Source organism: Mustela nivalis (genome assembly GCF_964662115.1).
Source record: "Mustela nivalis genome assembly, chromosome: 1".
Classification (NCBI taxonomy): Eukaryota; Metazoa; Chordata; class Mammalia; order Carnivora; family Mustelidae; genus Mustela; species Mustela nivalis.
This window is the reverse complement of record NC_139020.1, coordinates 165,712,168-165,728,053: the sequence shown is the minus strand read 5'-3', so window position 1 is coordinate 165,728,053 and position 15,886 is coordinate 165,712,168. Positions and strand designations below refer to the sequence as shown.

Here is a 15,886-nt window from a genome sequence, read left to right as displayed (position 1 = left end):
AAATATTCTAAAACCCTAGGAAATTGAGGGTTACCCTGATGGAGGAGCAGTAGAGGGAGAATCAAGAGGCTTCGACCTAAGTAGTGTTAGGAGTTGGGTGGAGGAACTAGGCTTTGGAGTGGAACTTCCTGGGTTCAGTGCCAGCTATCATTTGCCAAAAGACCCTGGACAAATGACTTTTTCTCTGAACTTCACTCTTCCCATCTGTAAAATGGGCATGATAGTGCTTTTCACTCGGGCTTAATATGAGAAGATGATGGATATGAAGAGCTGAAGACCGTGCACAACAGACAAGAGATGCTACAAATTATTGGTAGCCATTATTCCTAAAGCCTCTGTTGGAAGAATCAAGTGCCCTTTCCTTTTTAAGTCCTCTCCTCCCCAACATACACAGGATTTGGGACTGCTGGGGGGCGGGGACTGCTACCTCCTCTCTTAACAGGATCCTGGCATGGCCAGAGGGAGGCATAAGCCAACTCCTAAGGGTTTATTTCTTTGGCACAAAGAGGACAGTCAGTCTGGACAAGCAAGCCTCATCTCTCCACACTGGGGAGTCTGGAGGGGTGTCTGGGGGTAACTGGACCCCATATCCCACACCCAAATCCATGCATGTCCACCCTGTATTCCGCGTAAGTCACAGCCTCTGTGCAAAATACCCGTTGGGAAAAAAAACAAAAAACAAAAAACAAAATAAAAAACAAACCAAAAAAACGGGGGTAGGTTCATGCCCGACTGTTTTCAAGTGACTGTCAGGTGGTAGCCCAGGAATGCCAGTTTTTCAAATGTTCAGCTGTCCCAATGGGCCATGCCCTATGGCCATTGAGGGTAGGGCCCTTGTCCTGCATTCCTCGATCCCTCAGAGCTCAATGGTGTCACTGGAGGCGCTGCGGGAGTCCCCAGGCTTGCTGCGAGGCTGGACCTCACTCTGAGGTTCCCCGGGCCGGTCGGGGGGTGGGGCTGGGGCTGGGGCAGGCAACAGCTGCACGGTGCTGGGCAGCTCATCCAGGGGCAGACTGTCCACCGATGACAGCCCGTGACGCCACGGGTTCCAGCTGATCTTGAGCGAGCCCCGGGAAAAGCTGTCCATGGAGCTGCGAGAGGGCGCCCCCTCAGGGTCGTCCGCGACGTGCGGTGGAACCGGGCCGCGCACGCGCACGTCGCTGAGAGACCGGCAGCGGCCCCGCATAAGAGAAGAGCCGGCGCCGTCGAGCTCGGCGTCGGGGTGGCTGCCCCGCCGCGGCCGCAGCGCGCCCCCAGGCGGCGAGGAGGCCAGGCCGCGCAGGCCACAGCGCCGGAAAACGCTGTCTCGCACCAGGTGCTCTCGAAAGAGCGCGGCGTCGATGCTGCGGCTCAGGTTGATGGGCGATGGCGGCCGCAGATCCAGCTCGCTCATCGACGGCGCCGGGCCCACGCTGTTGCGGGACAGTCCCGGGCCACCCTGGGGGCCTCGGCCCAAAGATGCAGCCGAGCCCCAGGCGCCTGAACTGGGCGTGGCGGGCGGCCCGCCCTCCGCCGGGTTGCGGATGAGACTCTTGCTGATGTCCAGGCTGCCTGCACCGAGGCCACTGGGCCCTGCATAGCAGTTGTTGGGTCGCTCAGGCACCTCGCTCTTGCCTGAGGGCGTGGGGCACGCCAGGCGTAGCAACTTAGCCCAGCAAGCGTGCTCCGTGGGCGGCCGGGGCCGTGCGGCGGCCATAGCAGCCAGCGCCAGGGCCAGGGCCCAGGTCAGCTCCAGCAGGCGCAGCCAGAAGTGGACACCCCACCAGGCCCACGAAAAGCGACCCACCCGGCCTGGGCCTGGGTATAGCCAGAGCGCGGCCGCCAGCTGCAAGCCACTGGCCAGCAGCCCCAGCGCACCGGCCACGGCCAGCAGCCGCGGGCCCGGGCTGGCATCCCAGCCCCGAGGCCCGTCCAGCAGGCGGCGACGGCAAAGGCAGAGCGTGCCCAGAGACACGGTGGCGCCCCAGGCGCACGACAAGCCCTGAGCCAGGAGGTTGAGCGCAGGCCGCACCGACAGCAAGTCAGTAGTCAGCAACCCCACGCCCTGCACCAACGCCAGCGCTCCCAGCAGGAGCGGGTTCTGCAGCTGCTGGGGCAGCCCCACGCCTAGACCGAGCAGGGTCAGGGCCGCCAGCGCAGTGAGCAGCAAGGGGAAGGGCAGGTTGTAGAGTACCAGGCCGGCGCGTAAGCCCAGCCGTGCCTGAGAGCCGTAAGGGTCGGCGAGCATGTAGGCTGATCGAAGCCCGGATGCTACGAGCACCAGCACCGCTGCCACCAGAGCCAGCCGGGGCCCCGCAGGGGCGGCTGCCAGGGAGGCCAGTGCCAACAATGCGGGCAAGAGGAAGAGCACCCCCACCCCATAGACGTGCAGCTCCCAGGAAAAGCTCAGCACCCGCCGGAGGGGACCCCAGCGCAGAGGAGGTGCAGTAGCATTGGCGGGGGGGCTGGTGGCTGGGGCTGATGGTACGGAGCTGGCTGAGGGCTCCGGAGGGGGTGGCTGGCCCAGGGCGCGCTGCGTGGTAACCCGAATGAGGCCCCGGCGTGACGTTGAGGGGGCCTGCACTGGGGGTGCTGGGGGATGGCTTTGGGGGCGCCCCGGCCACTCCTCGGCTTCATCTGAAATAACAATATCAAAATAGCCCTTTGAAAAGTGCTTTTTGATTTTCCACATTCTCTAGTGTGGTTGGCAAGTTATTAAACTTTTCTAAGCACATCTATAAAATGGGGATGGTAATAGCACCTACCTCATTGGGGTGTGGGCAGGATTAAGGCCTTAGCATAGTGTCCAACACCCAATAATGTTAAATGATGTGACCTATCGCTCTTACTAATAAAATACCAGCAGTTCTCAGCATTGGCTGCCCATTAGAATCACCTGGAGACCAAGTGAATCAGATTTCCTTGCGATGGTGCCTGGGTATTGGAATTTTTTAAAAATCTCCACTGATTTGCAGGAGTTGGAGAAACTGCACTAAATATATCCAAGTCACATTTAAGAATATTCTAGCCCCCAAAGGACAAATGACTTGTCCCAGAGTACCCAATGAGCATTAGTTTATTATCCTGAGTTTTTTGAAGGAGGTCCTGGTGAGTTCCTTTAAGCAGGTGTTCGTGCCCATTCACTCCTCCCAAATACTCACACAGGTTTTTAGTTATTAGACAGAGTACCCACTCCCTCCCAGAGTCTAGCCATGACCTCACCTGGCTGCAGGGCCCCCACAGGGCTCTCTGTTCGATTTGTAGCTGGGCCGGGATCCAAGGGGCCAGGAATGAGGGACTTGGGGGTACCTGGGGTCTCCAATGCTCCTCTCACCCGCTGGGGGGAGATGGGGTCTGCTTCATTCATTGTCGCTATCTCTGAAACAACAAAAGCAGTCATCACTTTGTCTGACCTTCCCTCGGTCCCCGAAGTCTGAGCCCCCAAAAGGGAGGTACAATCACCCTCATTTGGCAGAATGAGGAAAATGCTACCAAGAGGGACCAGAGGTCACACAGAAACTGGGCCATCCAGCTACCCTGGAACACTGCCTCCTCCCAGCACTGCTCATCACCCTCAGTTTGATACCCACCTGGCTTAGGCTGCCCATCAGGAGTCTCTGTGGTAGGGGGACCTGAGGGCTGGGGTCTTGGTGAGCCCCTAACATCAGGAAGATCAGCCTGTTTGGGCGAGGGACTTGAAAGACTGACTTGCCAGGTCTCTTCGCCTCCAGTCTTCTTGGGGAGCTCCACTGGCAGCCCCTCAGCAGGAGGAAGGCTTTTGGCCAATACCAGGTCTGGCTGGGACCCAGGCTCCTGAGAGGACACCACCTCAGCTGGGGATACCAAGCCAACATGAGGGAGTTCAGGATCCTGTTGGGTGAAGAGGGGCCCTTGAGCTGCCTCCTGGAAGTCCTCACCTCTTCCCTGTTCTTCTAGCACTGGCCTCCTGGTAGTGCCCAAGTGGGGAGCAAGAGTGTGCGGAGGGCCCTGGTGGTCTAAGGGGGGCATTTCTGAGATGCTGATCTTGGCTTTGTCCACCAGACCCTCATCTCTAGGTGGTCGTTGCTCCACTTGGCCTCCAGGCTCCTCTGATTCTGTGGAGGGAAGAACTGTGGCTATCCCAAGTTGGAGTCTGGGAGTTATGGGGATGAAAGTGAGATGGGGGAGGCCTACTGGATGGGGAGCTGGTGCTTCTTGTTCTATAGGCTCCTGTGAGTCAGGCAGTCCTGTCCAGCCATGAGAACTTGACCCTCGAGCCATCTGGAGGTCATCAGTTACTGGAAGTCCTTCTCTCTGAGCCCTGTGGGATGCTTTAGGTCCATGCAAGGCTGGGCCAAGGGGAGAGTCTGCTGGCTTCTCGGGTGCTTCCTCAGCAGGGGCATGGGGAACATTGGAGTTCCAGGGGTCCTCATCTCTGGACTTTCCCCAGAGGAAGTCGAGGGCCTGGGGCTCTGTGCCTGTAGGGCCCTGGGGGTGGTTTCCTGGGATCAGATGTGGTTCCGAGTCCTCAAGTGGCTTGGGAAGGCCCCAGCCCAGGGCAGGGCCAGCCCCCAGGGACAGCAGCAGCAACAGCAGCAGGGGGCCACATCCACGGCCCCATGGGCTGGGAGCCATGGTCCACTCTGATGCCTGGGCCTAGAACACTCAACTTCCAGTCCTCCCTGGATGACCCTAAAAAAAGAAGGGGATGACATATGAACACTGGGAGTGCCCATAGCTGCCCCAAGATGGATGGTGGGAAAGAAAGAAGAGAGACACGGAAAAGCTCCCCCTTCTCCAGTCCCTTCCTGTTCAACCTATTCATGCTGCCCAGAGTGACCTTTTAAAACTGCATCTCTGGTCATGCCACTTGCCCTACTTCAAAACCTTCAATGGCTTCCACTACCCTCAGGAAAGAATGTAAGTTCCTCTCCTAGTCTTCCAAGGCCACAGCAGGCTGCTTATCTATCCCACTGGACTCTTCAGTGCCCCAGTCCTTTGCTCCTGCTATTTAAGCCTGGAATGCCCTCTCCTCCTTCACTTGCTGAAATCCTACTTCTTTTTTTTTTTTTTTTTAAGATTTTATTTATTTGTTTGACAGAGAGAAATCACAAGTAGGCAGAGAAGCAGGCAGAGAGAGAGGGGGAAGCAGGCTTTCTGCTGAAGCAGAGATCCCGATTTGGGACTTGATCCCAGGACCCTGAGATCATGACCCAAGGTGAAGGCAGAGGCTTAACCCACTGAGCCACCCAGGCGCCCCTGAAATCCTACTTCTTTCAAAGATTTTATTTTATTATTTATTTGACAGAGAGAGAGAGAGTGTGTGTGCAAAAGAGCCCAGGCAGGGGGTGGAGCAGAGGGAAACAGAGAAGCAGATTCCCCGCTGAGCAGGAACCATGATGTGGGGCTCAATCCCAGGACCCTGGGATCATGACCTGAGCTGAAGGCAGATGCTTAACCGACTGAACCACCCAGATGCCCTATGAAATCCTATTCTAGAAGGCCCGGCTCAAATATCAGAGAGGTGGAGAGGGAGAGGGACAGAGGGATCTGGGTTTAAATCCCAGCTTTGCCATTTCCTGGGTGACTTAACTTCACCTCTCCAAATTGTGGTTTTTCTATCAGTAAAATGGGTACCTAAGTCAAGGGAGCTCTTACAAGACTCACCTAACAAAACACATTATAGGCCAGGCCCATAAGAGGAGTTTAATAAGTTTAATAAGCATTAACGCCTTTTCCCTTTGTCCAGAAAGCTTTTTTTCCCCACCAGCCCCCTTAACTACATCAACAAATAATTTGAACACATAGTGGTCGGCCTGGGGGATTAAAAGCAGTGAACAGATCGACGAGATGCCTGCCCTCACGGAGCTGGCATTTTGGGGTAAGAGACAGACAATGAATAGTTTTAAATAAGGTGAGCTGTGAAGAAAATAAAACGGGGTTAAGAGGCAGATGGGGGGCTATTTTACACAGTGGGTAGCAGGAGGCCTTTGGGGTAACATTTAAGCTAGATGCTGAATGAGAAGAAGGTGCCAGCCGTTTGAAGATATGGGGGGAAAGTATTTGGCAAAGGGAACAGAAAGTGCTAAGGCCCTGATGCAAAATGTATGAGTGAACTCAAGAAAGGAAAAGGCTAGTGTGGCTGGAGTATAGCAAATGAAGGAGAACGTAGCAGAGGGAGATAAATTCAGAAAGGTAGGGCTAGATCACAAGGGGTCTTGTAAACCAGAATGAGGCACCTGGATTTTATCCCAAGTATCACAGGAAACCAATACAAGCATCAAGCCCGCTGTTTTAAAAGGGGTGAGGGGCGCCTGGGTGGCTTAGCTGGTTAAGCACATCTAACTCTTGGCTTTGGCTCAGGTCATGATCACAGGGCATGAGATCGAGCCCCACGTTGGGACCCATCCTGACACTAGAACCTGCTTGAGATTCTCTCCCTCTCCTTCTGCCCCACTGGCGCACACGCACTCTCACCTCCAAATAAAATAAATAAATAAAATTTGTAAAAGGGGGAGAGAAAATCCGGGTGAGATATGATGGTGGCTCTTTACAGCTTAGACATTTCTTTCCCTGACACCCCCTCTACCCTTTCCCATCATCCTGGTCACAGAATGTAATCTCCTGTCTCCTCCCCGGACCTGGGGCATCTCAGAGGCTGCAGCAGCATATTTATTTCTTGTCTTCGGCCCCTGCGTATGCCTGGCCCTGCATAGATATCCCTTAAAGGTTCCTCTTCCTGAGAGCTCCTAGTTAAGCCAGGGAGGCAGGAAGGGACCCGATAGCTAGGAGACAGCGGGCAGGAGCACATCAACTGTGAGAGGAGAGGCCTGGGTGTGTTTAGGGGCAGAGGCCCTGCTCCCTTCCTCTCTGGGAAGCAGGTATACCCAGAGTTCCCTGGCTTCTCATCCTTGGTGCCTCACCTACACCTTGAGAATCCAGTGGAAACTCCAGGGGCTCTCTCCTGGAAATGTCCTGGTTCACCCAAGGTTGTGGACAATTTCAGGGAGTTCAAAGATCCCTTAAACCCATTCAGAAACTGAGTTTAGATTCTGCCTTGAGGTCTTGTTAGTTTCATTTCTCAAACATTGGCTGAACCCCATGCCCTACTCCTAGCCCAAACTAGGTGCTGGGGACCCACAGAGAAGACCCAGTTGGTGTCAGGAGTTGGGGCCAACCCAGGAGGAATGCCTGAAGGGCCACTAACCCATGTCCCGGTTAAGAACAGTGCTCCTGTGTTGAGCACTCACCCACTGAGGCTCCTGCGCTAAGATTAGCTGCATGTCCTCCATCTCGTCCAAACCTCCCAACACAAGCAGGTGTGGGTATTACCATTTCAGAGGGGAAGAAGGGGAAGTTCAGAGGAGTGTAGCAAATCGCCCAAGGTCACACAGCCAGCGAATGACCACACCAGGGGTTGTGAAACCGGCAACGGCTCATTTTGAACATGGGGGTCCAAAAGCTTTTCAGAGGAGGCACTTGAGTTAGGCCTTCAATGATAAGCATATGCCATCTGCTTGCCAGCCGCAATTCAAACGAAATTTAGGCATCTGTGGACAAGGAGGGGGCTGCCCAGACCTAGGTTCCTGCTACAGGAGACATTTTTTGAGATTTTTGTGGGGTGAGGGATAGGGGGTATCTCCCTGCCCTAGGGACTGGGGAGAGGCCGGCCTGGGGGCAGGGCGAGGGCCGCCGCAGGGCAGCCTCGGGAGCTGGTCCAGCTCGGGTTACCTCTCCTCCTCCGGCTCCTCTCCCCTGGCTCCGCGCCTTCCCGCAGTGTCCCGGGTGGGGGTGGGCGATGGTGCAGGCTCTGCCGCTCTTGCCCAGAAAGGGGGCTGCAGGCCACGCTCCCTGCCGGGGCCCTGCCATCGCCCCCTCCCTGGGCCAGCTCCTCACCTGGGCGCCGCGCCGGCCGCCCCCGCGTTCACCTTGCGCGCGTCCCTGCAGCCGCTCGTTGCGCCGCATCCTCTGAGATGCTCAGACTTGGCTAACAGAGCTCGGCGCTGCCGATCGCGGAGCCCGCCCACAGGAACACCATCCCCACTTAACCCTTTCCCCTTAGGGGTGGATTCTTGTCCCAGTCCTGACCGGGTCCCCTCTCTCAGAGATTCTCAGGGCTAAGAGGAAACTGAGGTACCACCGAGCACTTTGGAAATCCCTTCCGCAGCCTCCCTGAATAAGGGACAGCCAATCCCATTTTGCACACCCCGTGGGACGTGGAGCTCACTTCCTTTATATCTATATACCTGTATTCTTACAGGGATACTTACACACCTATGGGTAAATCCTTCCTACAGTTTGCTATTTATCCTTCAGATCTTTTTCTTTTCCTTTTTAAAATTTTTTTTTGTTAGCTTCAGAGGTAGCTTCAGATCTTTTTCAATGCACAGTCACATATACATTTTAAATAGAAATGAGATCACACTGTACATACTGTTCTGAAACTTGCCTTTTTTCTCTTCACTGTGAAATATATCCTGGCACATTTTCCATATAAAGTTCTACAGATCCATCTCGCTTCTTATATATGCTGTTGAGAACTGAAGCATATAGTCAGCCTATAGTTTTTTATTGATCCAGTCCTGAGGTTGAACATGTAGATTGTTACTAGCCTCTTGCTAGCAGGAATAATAAGGCAGGGACCATTCCTGCATAGACCTCTTCATGCACAAGCACTAGTGTACCTATCAGATAATTTCCTACCTAAGGTATGGTTAGACCCATGAGTCTGCACATTTTCAGGCCAGATAGACACTCAAATGTCTCTGGTCCCTCTTTGGACAGCTTGTGATATACTCCATGTCCAGCATTGGGTTCAATAAACATTAAGAGAAATCTACAGAAGGAATACATGTGGTCGCTTAATATGATGTAAAATCTTCAATGCCATGGAGAAATTTCCAGGGTTGATTGTTGCTTATTTATTTAAATTTCAGTTATTTGATATAAAAATGATGTATGCTGGTTGTCCCAAGATAAGGAACACAGAAATGTTCAAAGAACACATTCATTCTCTTACTCTTGGCTTCTTCAAGTCGGTCTCCCCAGGTGTGCCCACCATTAGCATATTGTTTCTTTTATTTAAAAACATACATGTGCATGTCTTTCTTTTCACAAAAATGGGATCATACTATGCATATTTTTCTATAACTTTTTTTTTCATGCCTTAAGCAATGTATGTTGGAAACATTCTGAAGGGTATACATACATATAAGCTCCAGTCTTTTCCTCCAGCTAGCCGCACCGTGCCACATGGTGTGGATGCACTGTCATTTACTCACGTTCCCAGATTCTCCTACTGAAGGGGGTATAGCTGGGGTGACAGCTATTTTTGTTCCTACTAGAAACAATATTGCAATAAACATATCTACATACCTATACATACATCTTTACATGGTGATTCTCTAAATTCTCTCAGATAATTATTCGTATGATCACATTTTTGTTAATATCTATCTATCTATCTACCTGTCGTCTATATACCTTCCTACCTATCCATCCTATTCCTAATTATTAAAAGGTAAATAGTGGTTGATGTGATTTTTATCTAATTTTGCTTTTCTGTTTACCAATATTCTACACAACTATGTATTTCTTTTAGGATCAGAGACAGGAATGATAAATATCATTTAAAAAAAAAAAGAAAATTCTTGCTAAGGTTGAGCAGAGATTTCCCTCCCTCTCTACCTCTGGGTCTCACAGAAGAGCAACCCTCAGCCCTCAGCTGTGTCTGACATGCTGCAGTGTGAATTGTGTTCAGAGCCTGAATCCAGCTTTTCTGACTCTAGGAGAAGGACAGGGCTTTTCCCAGTTCACCTAATCATCTGACCAGCTCCACTGTTTTCTTTGTGGGAACCCCTTCAGAATTATAAAGGCACCTCTCATTTCTCTAGAATCTTCTCCCTTCAGGCAAAACCCTCCTGGTTCTTTCAACCTTTCCTCAAAGGACAAGATTCTGCGCTCTCGCCATTGTGACATCTCTCCTCTGTTGGCTTCTTACCTGGTCAACAATATCCTCTTTAAAGCATAACTCTTGAAGGGGGACCTGGGTGGCTCAGTCCATTAGGTGTCTGACTTCTGGTTTCAACTCGGGTCGTGATCTCAAGGTGGTGAGATTCAGCCCTATGTTGGGCCCCTGGGCTCAGCATAGAGGCTGATTCATTTTCTCTCTCTCTCTCTCTCTCTCTGCCTCTCACTCTGTCCCTCCTGCTCATGTTCTCTTTCTCTAAAATAAATAAGTAGATATTTAAAAAGATAAAGTGTAATTCTTGTAACTGAACCCAGTTGGGAACAAAGCTGGACTTTCACCTCCCCTTCTTAGGTTCTCCTCCATTAATATGGCCTCACACTGAATTAATGATTCTGGCAGCTGCATCCCTGTGTTGCCCAGTATCCATCTATTATGTCTTCCTCACCTCTTTGTATGCATTTGGTTTCTTGACCCTCAGTGTAGGGCTCAACATTTGTTTCTTGTTTTTTTCTCTTATTAGATCTAGTCAGTTGTTCTGATCTTGTGGGATGTCATCTGGATCCTGGTTCTATATATAATAGATAACTGGCATTTTTTTTTTTTTTTAGCATTGTCCAAGGTCCATTTCTCTTCCTGGTAGCACCCTAATTTCCTTTGAGGAACTGATGTCTTCTCCCTCATGGGTAGTCTTGTAGGGAGGGTAGCTCTAGGGGTCCACTACCGAAGCTGAGGGGTCCAGGTCCCTCCTCTTATTGCCTCCTGTGAACTCTCTGGTGAGACTTCTTTGGAGATGCTGAGATTCCCTCAGCAGGCTCAGAGCTGGCCCATTCATCCCTGCAAAGTCTTACTGACCTGACAGTGCCCAGCCCTCCAGTCCAGAGGATCATCTGGCTGCTCCCTGCTTGCTGTCTTTAGACGCAGGAGTCCCAATCCCATTGTGTTTCCCAACCATGGACTGGTAGGGGTTTTGAGATTTCAAACAAAGGCAAGAGAGATTATGATCCCTTTGGCCAGAGGCCAAGATGAAAGCTGATCCTCTGGAAAGAGGAGACTGGCTGGGGGTGGAGGTGAATATAAGTGGGGAACATGGAGTGCCAGGTATAGGTGGGGAGCTCCAATAGGAGCTGCCAGCATAAGTCTGGAGACTCTGGGAGGCCAGTGATGGGTAGGGGATGATTTAAGCACAAGGGCAATGATCAATGGCTCCATCTACGAAGCACTTAGTTGGTCAGGGCCTGTGCTACACACCTTATTACACGCATTATTCTTTTTTTTTTTTTTTAAAGATTTTATTTATTTATTTGACAGAGAGAGAGATCACAAGTCGGCGGAGAGTCAGGCAGAGAGAGAGAGAGAGAGAAGCAGGCTCCCGCTGAGCAAAGAGCCCGATGCGGGGCTCAATCCCAGGACACTGAGATCATGACCTGAGCCGAAGGCAGCGGCTTAATCCACTGAGCCACCCAGGCGCCCCACGCATTATTCTTTTTAAGTCCTCACAACAACCTATGTATTATTATGCTGTCCACTTTACAGGTGGCAAACTGAAGCTCAGAGAGCTTAAGTAATTTCTTCAAGGTCACATAGCAAATAAGAGGCCAAGCTCTAAGTCTGACTTTAGAACCAGCACCCTTAATACCGATGGCACCATCCCGCCCCTGAGGAAGTATCTCAGAGAGGAGAGATGGGGAGATGAACAAAGCTGGACTGTGTTAGGAGTTTGAGTCTATAAATATAGGCCTCCAACTTGGATTCTCTTTTGAAAGGACTTCAACAGGGTTTGGGAGTTGTCGAGAGCTCCCACCCAAAAGTACATTGGGAGGACCCAAGGAAGGGGAGAGAGAAGGAAAAGACAAAGGCGCTGTGGCTGGCAATGATGAAGCCTCCTGTCTAGACAATGCCCAGGACAGCTGGCTGGCATTTTCATTCTGGCTGGTCCCTGGCAGGCACGAGCAAAGAAACAAAAGACAGAACAGGTGGGAGAGGGTGCAGCCTGGTGAACCTTCTCTGTTCTGTGCCTGCTGTCCCGTACTGGGACGGGGTGGGTAGAGCATTAGACTTTTTCACTAAACTTGCCCAATTAAGCCTCAAGCGTTCCTGGAATTTTTTTTTTTAAGATTTTATTTATTTGGCAGAGAGAGATCGCAAGTAGGCAGAGAGGCAGGCAGAGAGAGAGGGGCAGCAGGGTCCCTGCTGAGCAGAGAGCCTAACACGGGCTCTATTCCAGGACCCTGAGATCATGACCTGAGCCGAAGGCAGAGGCTTAATCCACTGAGCCACCCAGGCACCCCAGGTTCCTGGAATTTTAACATGTTCTTTCTCAGATGTTAACCTGCATGGATATTGGCTGAATGCACCTTTTATTTATTTATTTATTTATTTTTAAGATTTTGTTTATTTATTTGACAGAGACAGAGCACAGGGGGAGCAGCAGGCAGAGGGAGAGGGAGAAGCAGGCTTGATGCAGGGCTTGATCCCACGACCCTAGGATCATGACCTGAGCTGAAGGCAGACGATTCGCCATCTGAACCACTCAGGTGCCCCTAAATGAACCTTTTAAAAGGATACTTTTTGTGTTAGTAAATCTGATAATCTGGTACATACTTTAAAACCAACTTCCCTCTCACTTCCAATTCCTTTTAATTCATTCTGGTACTTCTGATTATTTCTTCTGATTCTTATATCTATTATCTAAGTGCCAGACTTGTACGGCTCATGTTAATTTTTTTTTCAGTTTTAGATTTTTACATATTGATCACCACCGAGGAATATGAAGATTCAGCTTTCTGCATTTCCACATTTTTCTGTACTGCTTTGGTGTATATCATTAATCTGCATTTACAACACTAGAACCGTGAAACGGTGAGTCCGCCTGACTCAAGATGTGTACTGTGATTACAATTCCTTTGCTAGAGGTTCTCTTTTCTCCTGGGGTAATCCTTGGTTTTTTATTCATTTAATTTTCTGTTCATCTGTCACTAATTCAGTCTCCTTAATCTTTTCTTGAAATGAAAAACAATCTAAGGATTTGATTTCCCATCAAGATAAGAATACTTTCAAAAAGACTCACAGAATTCCACAGAGAATAAGTGGCTTGAAAAATGGGTGGTAGTGCAGGGAACCTGTTTAAAAGAGATTTAAGAGATGTAGCAATCCAACGTCGTGTCAGTGTCTTTTGGGGATCCTCATTCAAACAAGCCAACCAGAGACATTTTAAGATAATAGGAAATTTGAACATGACTGGGCCTTAGAACATACTGAAGAATGACTGATTAGGTAGGATGATGGGTTATGTTTTAAAAATTCCTTATTTGGGGTGCCTGGGTGGCTCAGTGGGTTAAGCCTCTGCCTTGGGCTCAGGTCATGATTTCAGGGTCCTGGGATCGAGTCCCACATCGGGCTCTCTGCTTAGCAGGGAGCCTGCCTCCCCCTCTCTTTCTGCCTGCCTCTCTGCCTACTTGTGATCTTTCTCTCTGTCAAATAAATAAATAAATAAAATCTTAAAACAAAACAACAAAAAAAGGGCACCTGGGTGGCTCAGTGGGTTAAGCCTCTGCCTTAGGCTCAGGTTGTGATCTCAGGGTCCTGAGATCAAGTCCCACATTGGGCTCTCTGCTCAGCGGGGAGCCAGCTTCCTTCTCTCTCTCTCTTTCTCTTCTCTCTGCCTACTTGTGATCTCTGTCTGTCAAATAAATAAATAAAATCTTTTTTTTTTTAAAGATTTTATTTATTTATTTGACAGACAGAGATCACAAGTAGGCAGAGAGGCAGGCAGAGAGAGAGGAGGAAGCAGGCTCTCTGCTGATGCGGGGCTTGATCTCAGCACCCTGGGATCATGAGCCACTGAGCCACCCACGTGCCCCAATAAATAAAATCTTTAAAAAAAATTCCTTATTTGTCAGACACATGTACTAATATATTATTTATTTAATTATTTTTTAAAAAATTTACTGATTTATTTGAGAGAGAGAGACAGAGACAGAGAGAGCACAAGCTAGGGCAGAGGGAGAGGGACAAGCAGACTTCCCAGTGAGCAGAGAGCCCGATGTGGGCGTCGATCCTGGGACCCAGAGATCATGACCTGAGCTGAAGGTAGACGGTCAACTGACTGAGCCACGCAGGCGCCTCTAAAATATCTTTTAAATATTGTTTTGTTTGAGAGGGAGGCACGGATTCGAGTAGAGGAGGGGCACAGGGAGAAGCAGACTCCCCACCAAACACAGAACTGGATGCGGGGCTCAATCTAACGACCCTGAGATCATGACCTGAATCAAAATCAAGAGTCAGATGCTTAGCTGACTAAGCCACCCAGGTGCTCCAATTTACTAAAATATTTATGCGTGGAATAATAGTGTTTCTGGGATTTACTTTTTTTTTTTTTTTTTTTTTTTTTTTTTTTTAAAGATTTTTTTATTTATTTATTTGACAGAGAGAGAAATCACAAGTAGGCAGAGAGTCAGGCAGAGAGAGAGAGAGAAGCAGGCTCCCGCCGAGCAAAGAGCCCGATGCGGGGCTCGATCCCAGTACACCGAGATCATGACCTGAGCTGAAGGCAGCGGCTTAATCCACTGAGCCACCCAGGCGCCCCTCTGGGATTTACTTTTAAAACATTAAAAAAAAAAGTGGGTTTGAGAGATACACAGAAAGATTGGCAAAATATTAATAATTATTAAAGCAGTGTGGTGGGTATACTATTATATTATTCTTTCCACTCCTTGATAAGTTCAGAATTTTCCATAATAAAAAATGAAAAAAAAAATTCACAAAGAAATGGGAGAAAGGAGGAGATAGCACAGGGCTGGCTGTGCATTTTGTGAGCTGATTACAAAAATGAAATATTTTACTTACTGGGTACTAACCCATCTTGGAGGAGCATGGATACAGAACCCAGGCTTCTGAACCCTGCCTATCTTCCAGGATGCTTCCAGGGAGGTAGAGCTAAGAGACCTGGAAGGAAGGTGGGTGGGTGGGACCAGGGTGAGAGCAGGAGCAGCAGGAGGGGTAGTAGGAAGGAGGGGGATTGTGAAAGCAGGTAAGAGCCTGGGGAACACACTGGTTGACCTCTGCCCTTTGCAGCCAGACTCCATCTGCAATCACAATAGCTTCCAGGAGCCTCTCATAGCCATGATCATGAGAAATCTTGATGTCTGTTTCCAAGGACTTATGACTCCTACTCCCCAGCTTTAATGGGATAGAATTGTGATCAAGGGCTTATGATCCCTACCTCCCAGCTTTAATACTATAGAATTCACATATACAAAATTTACCTATTTAAAGGGTACTATTTGAGTGGTTTTTAGAATATGTACAAAGTTGTACAACTAACCACTTCCAATCCTAGAACATTTTCATCAGGCAAAAGGAAACCTGTATCAATTAGCAGTCACTCCCCATTCCTTGCCCCCAGGCCCTGGCAACCACTAATCTGTGTTCTGTCTCTGTGGGTTTGCCTATTCTGGACATTTCATAAAACACAGGAACATAAATGTGGTTTTGGGGATTGCCTTCCTTCATTTCCTGTGTTTCAGGGGTCACCCCTGTTGTAGGCTGTATCTGTACTTCATTCTTTTTTATTGCTGTAAAACAGTCCACTGTGTGTTCGTACCATATTGTATTTATTTATTGATTGATCTATTTATTTTGGGTATTTGGGTCATTTCCACTTTGTAGCTATTATGAATAATGTGGCTATGAACATTCATGTGTGAGTTTTCTTTTTCTTTTTTTTTTTTAAGATTTTATTTATTTATTTGACAGAGAGTGAGCACAAGTAGGGGAAGCAGGAGGCAGAGGGAGAGGGAGAAGTAGGCTCCAAGGACCCTGGGATCATGACCTGAATCAAGGACAGAAACTTAATGACTGAGACACCCAGGTACCCCCAGGTATGAATTTTCATGTGGATGTGTGTTCCCATTTCTCTTGGGTGTATTTAGGAGAATTCCCAAGTCATATGGAATCCTT

At 49.6% G+C, this 15,886-nt stretch overlaps 1 protein-coding gene across 2 annotated transcripts; it reads right to left on the bottom strand.

Moving 5' to 3' along the window:
• Nucleotides 1-472: 472 nt before the first annotated feature.
• On the bottom strand, nucleotides 473-8,083 carry PRRT3 (proline rich transmembrane protein 3). 2 transcript variants are annotated; one of them, XM_082682640.1, is made up of 4 exons: nucleotides 7,855-8,083; nucleotides 3,570-4,650; nucleotides 3,202-3,357; nucleotides 473-2,616 (listed from the first exon to the last, which is right to left on the bottom strand). In XM_082682640.1, exons 2-4 carry the CDS (start codon nucleotides 4,591-4,593, stop codon nucleotides 857-859), a joined length of 2,940 nt encoding a protein of 979 aa, XP_082538766.1. In that variant the 5' UTR covers nucleotides 4,594-4,650; nucleotides 7,855-8,083; the 3' UTR covers nucleotides 473-856. The 2 variants fall into 2 exon arrangements, with proteins under 2 accessions (XP_082538766.1, XP_082538765.1); XM_082682639.1 differs by lacking the exon at nucleotides 7,855-8,083 and adding an exon at nucleotides 7,690-7,848.
• Between the last annotated feature and the right edge of the window lie 7,803 nt (nucleotides 8,084-15,886).

Excerpts from the sequence above, each read along its gene's own strand:
- PRRT3 (XM_082682640.1), bottom strand. The coding sequence starts at position 4,593 with ATGGCTCCCAGCCCATGGGGCCGTGGATGTGGCCCCCTGCTGCTGTTG. Across the intron at positions 3,358-3,569 it reads TGATGGGCAGCCTAAGCCAG|AGATAGCGACAATGAATGAA; the intron begins GTGGGTATCAAA and ends TTGTTGTTTCAG. Across the intron at positions 2,617-3,201 it reads TGTGGGGGCCCTGCAGCCAG|ATGAAGCCGAGGAGTGGCCG; the intron begins GTGAGGTCATGG and ends TTGTTATTTCAG.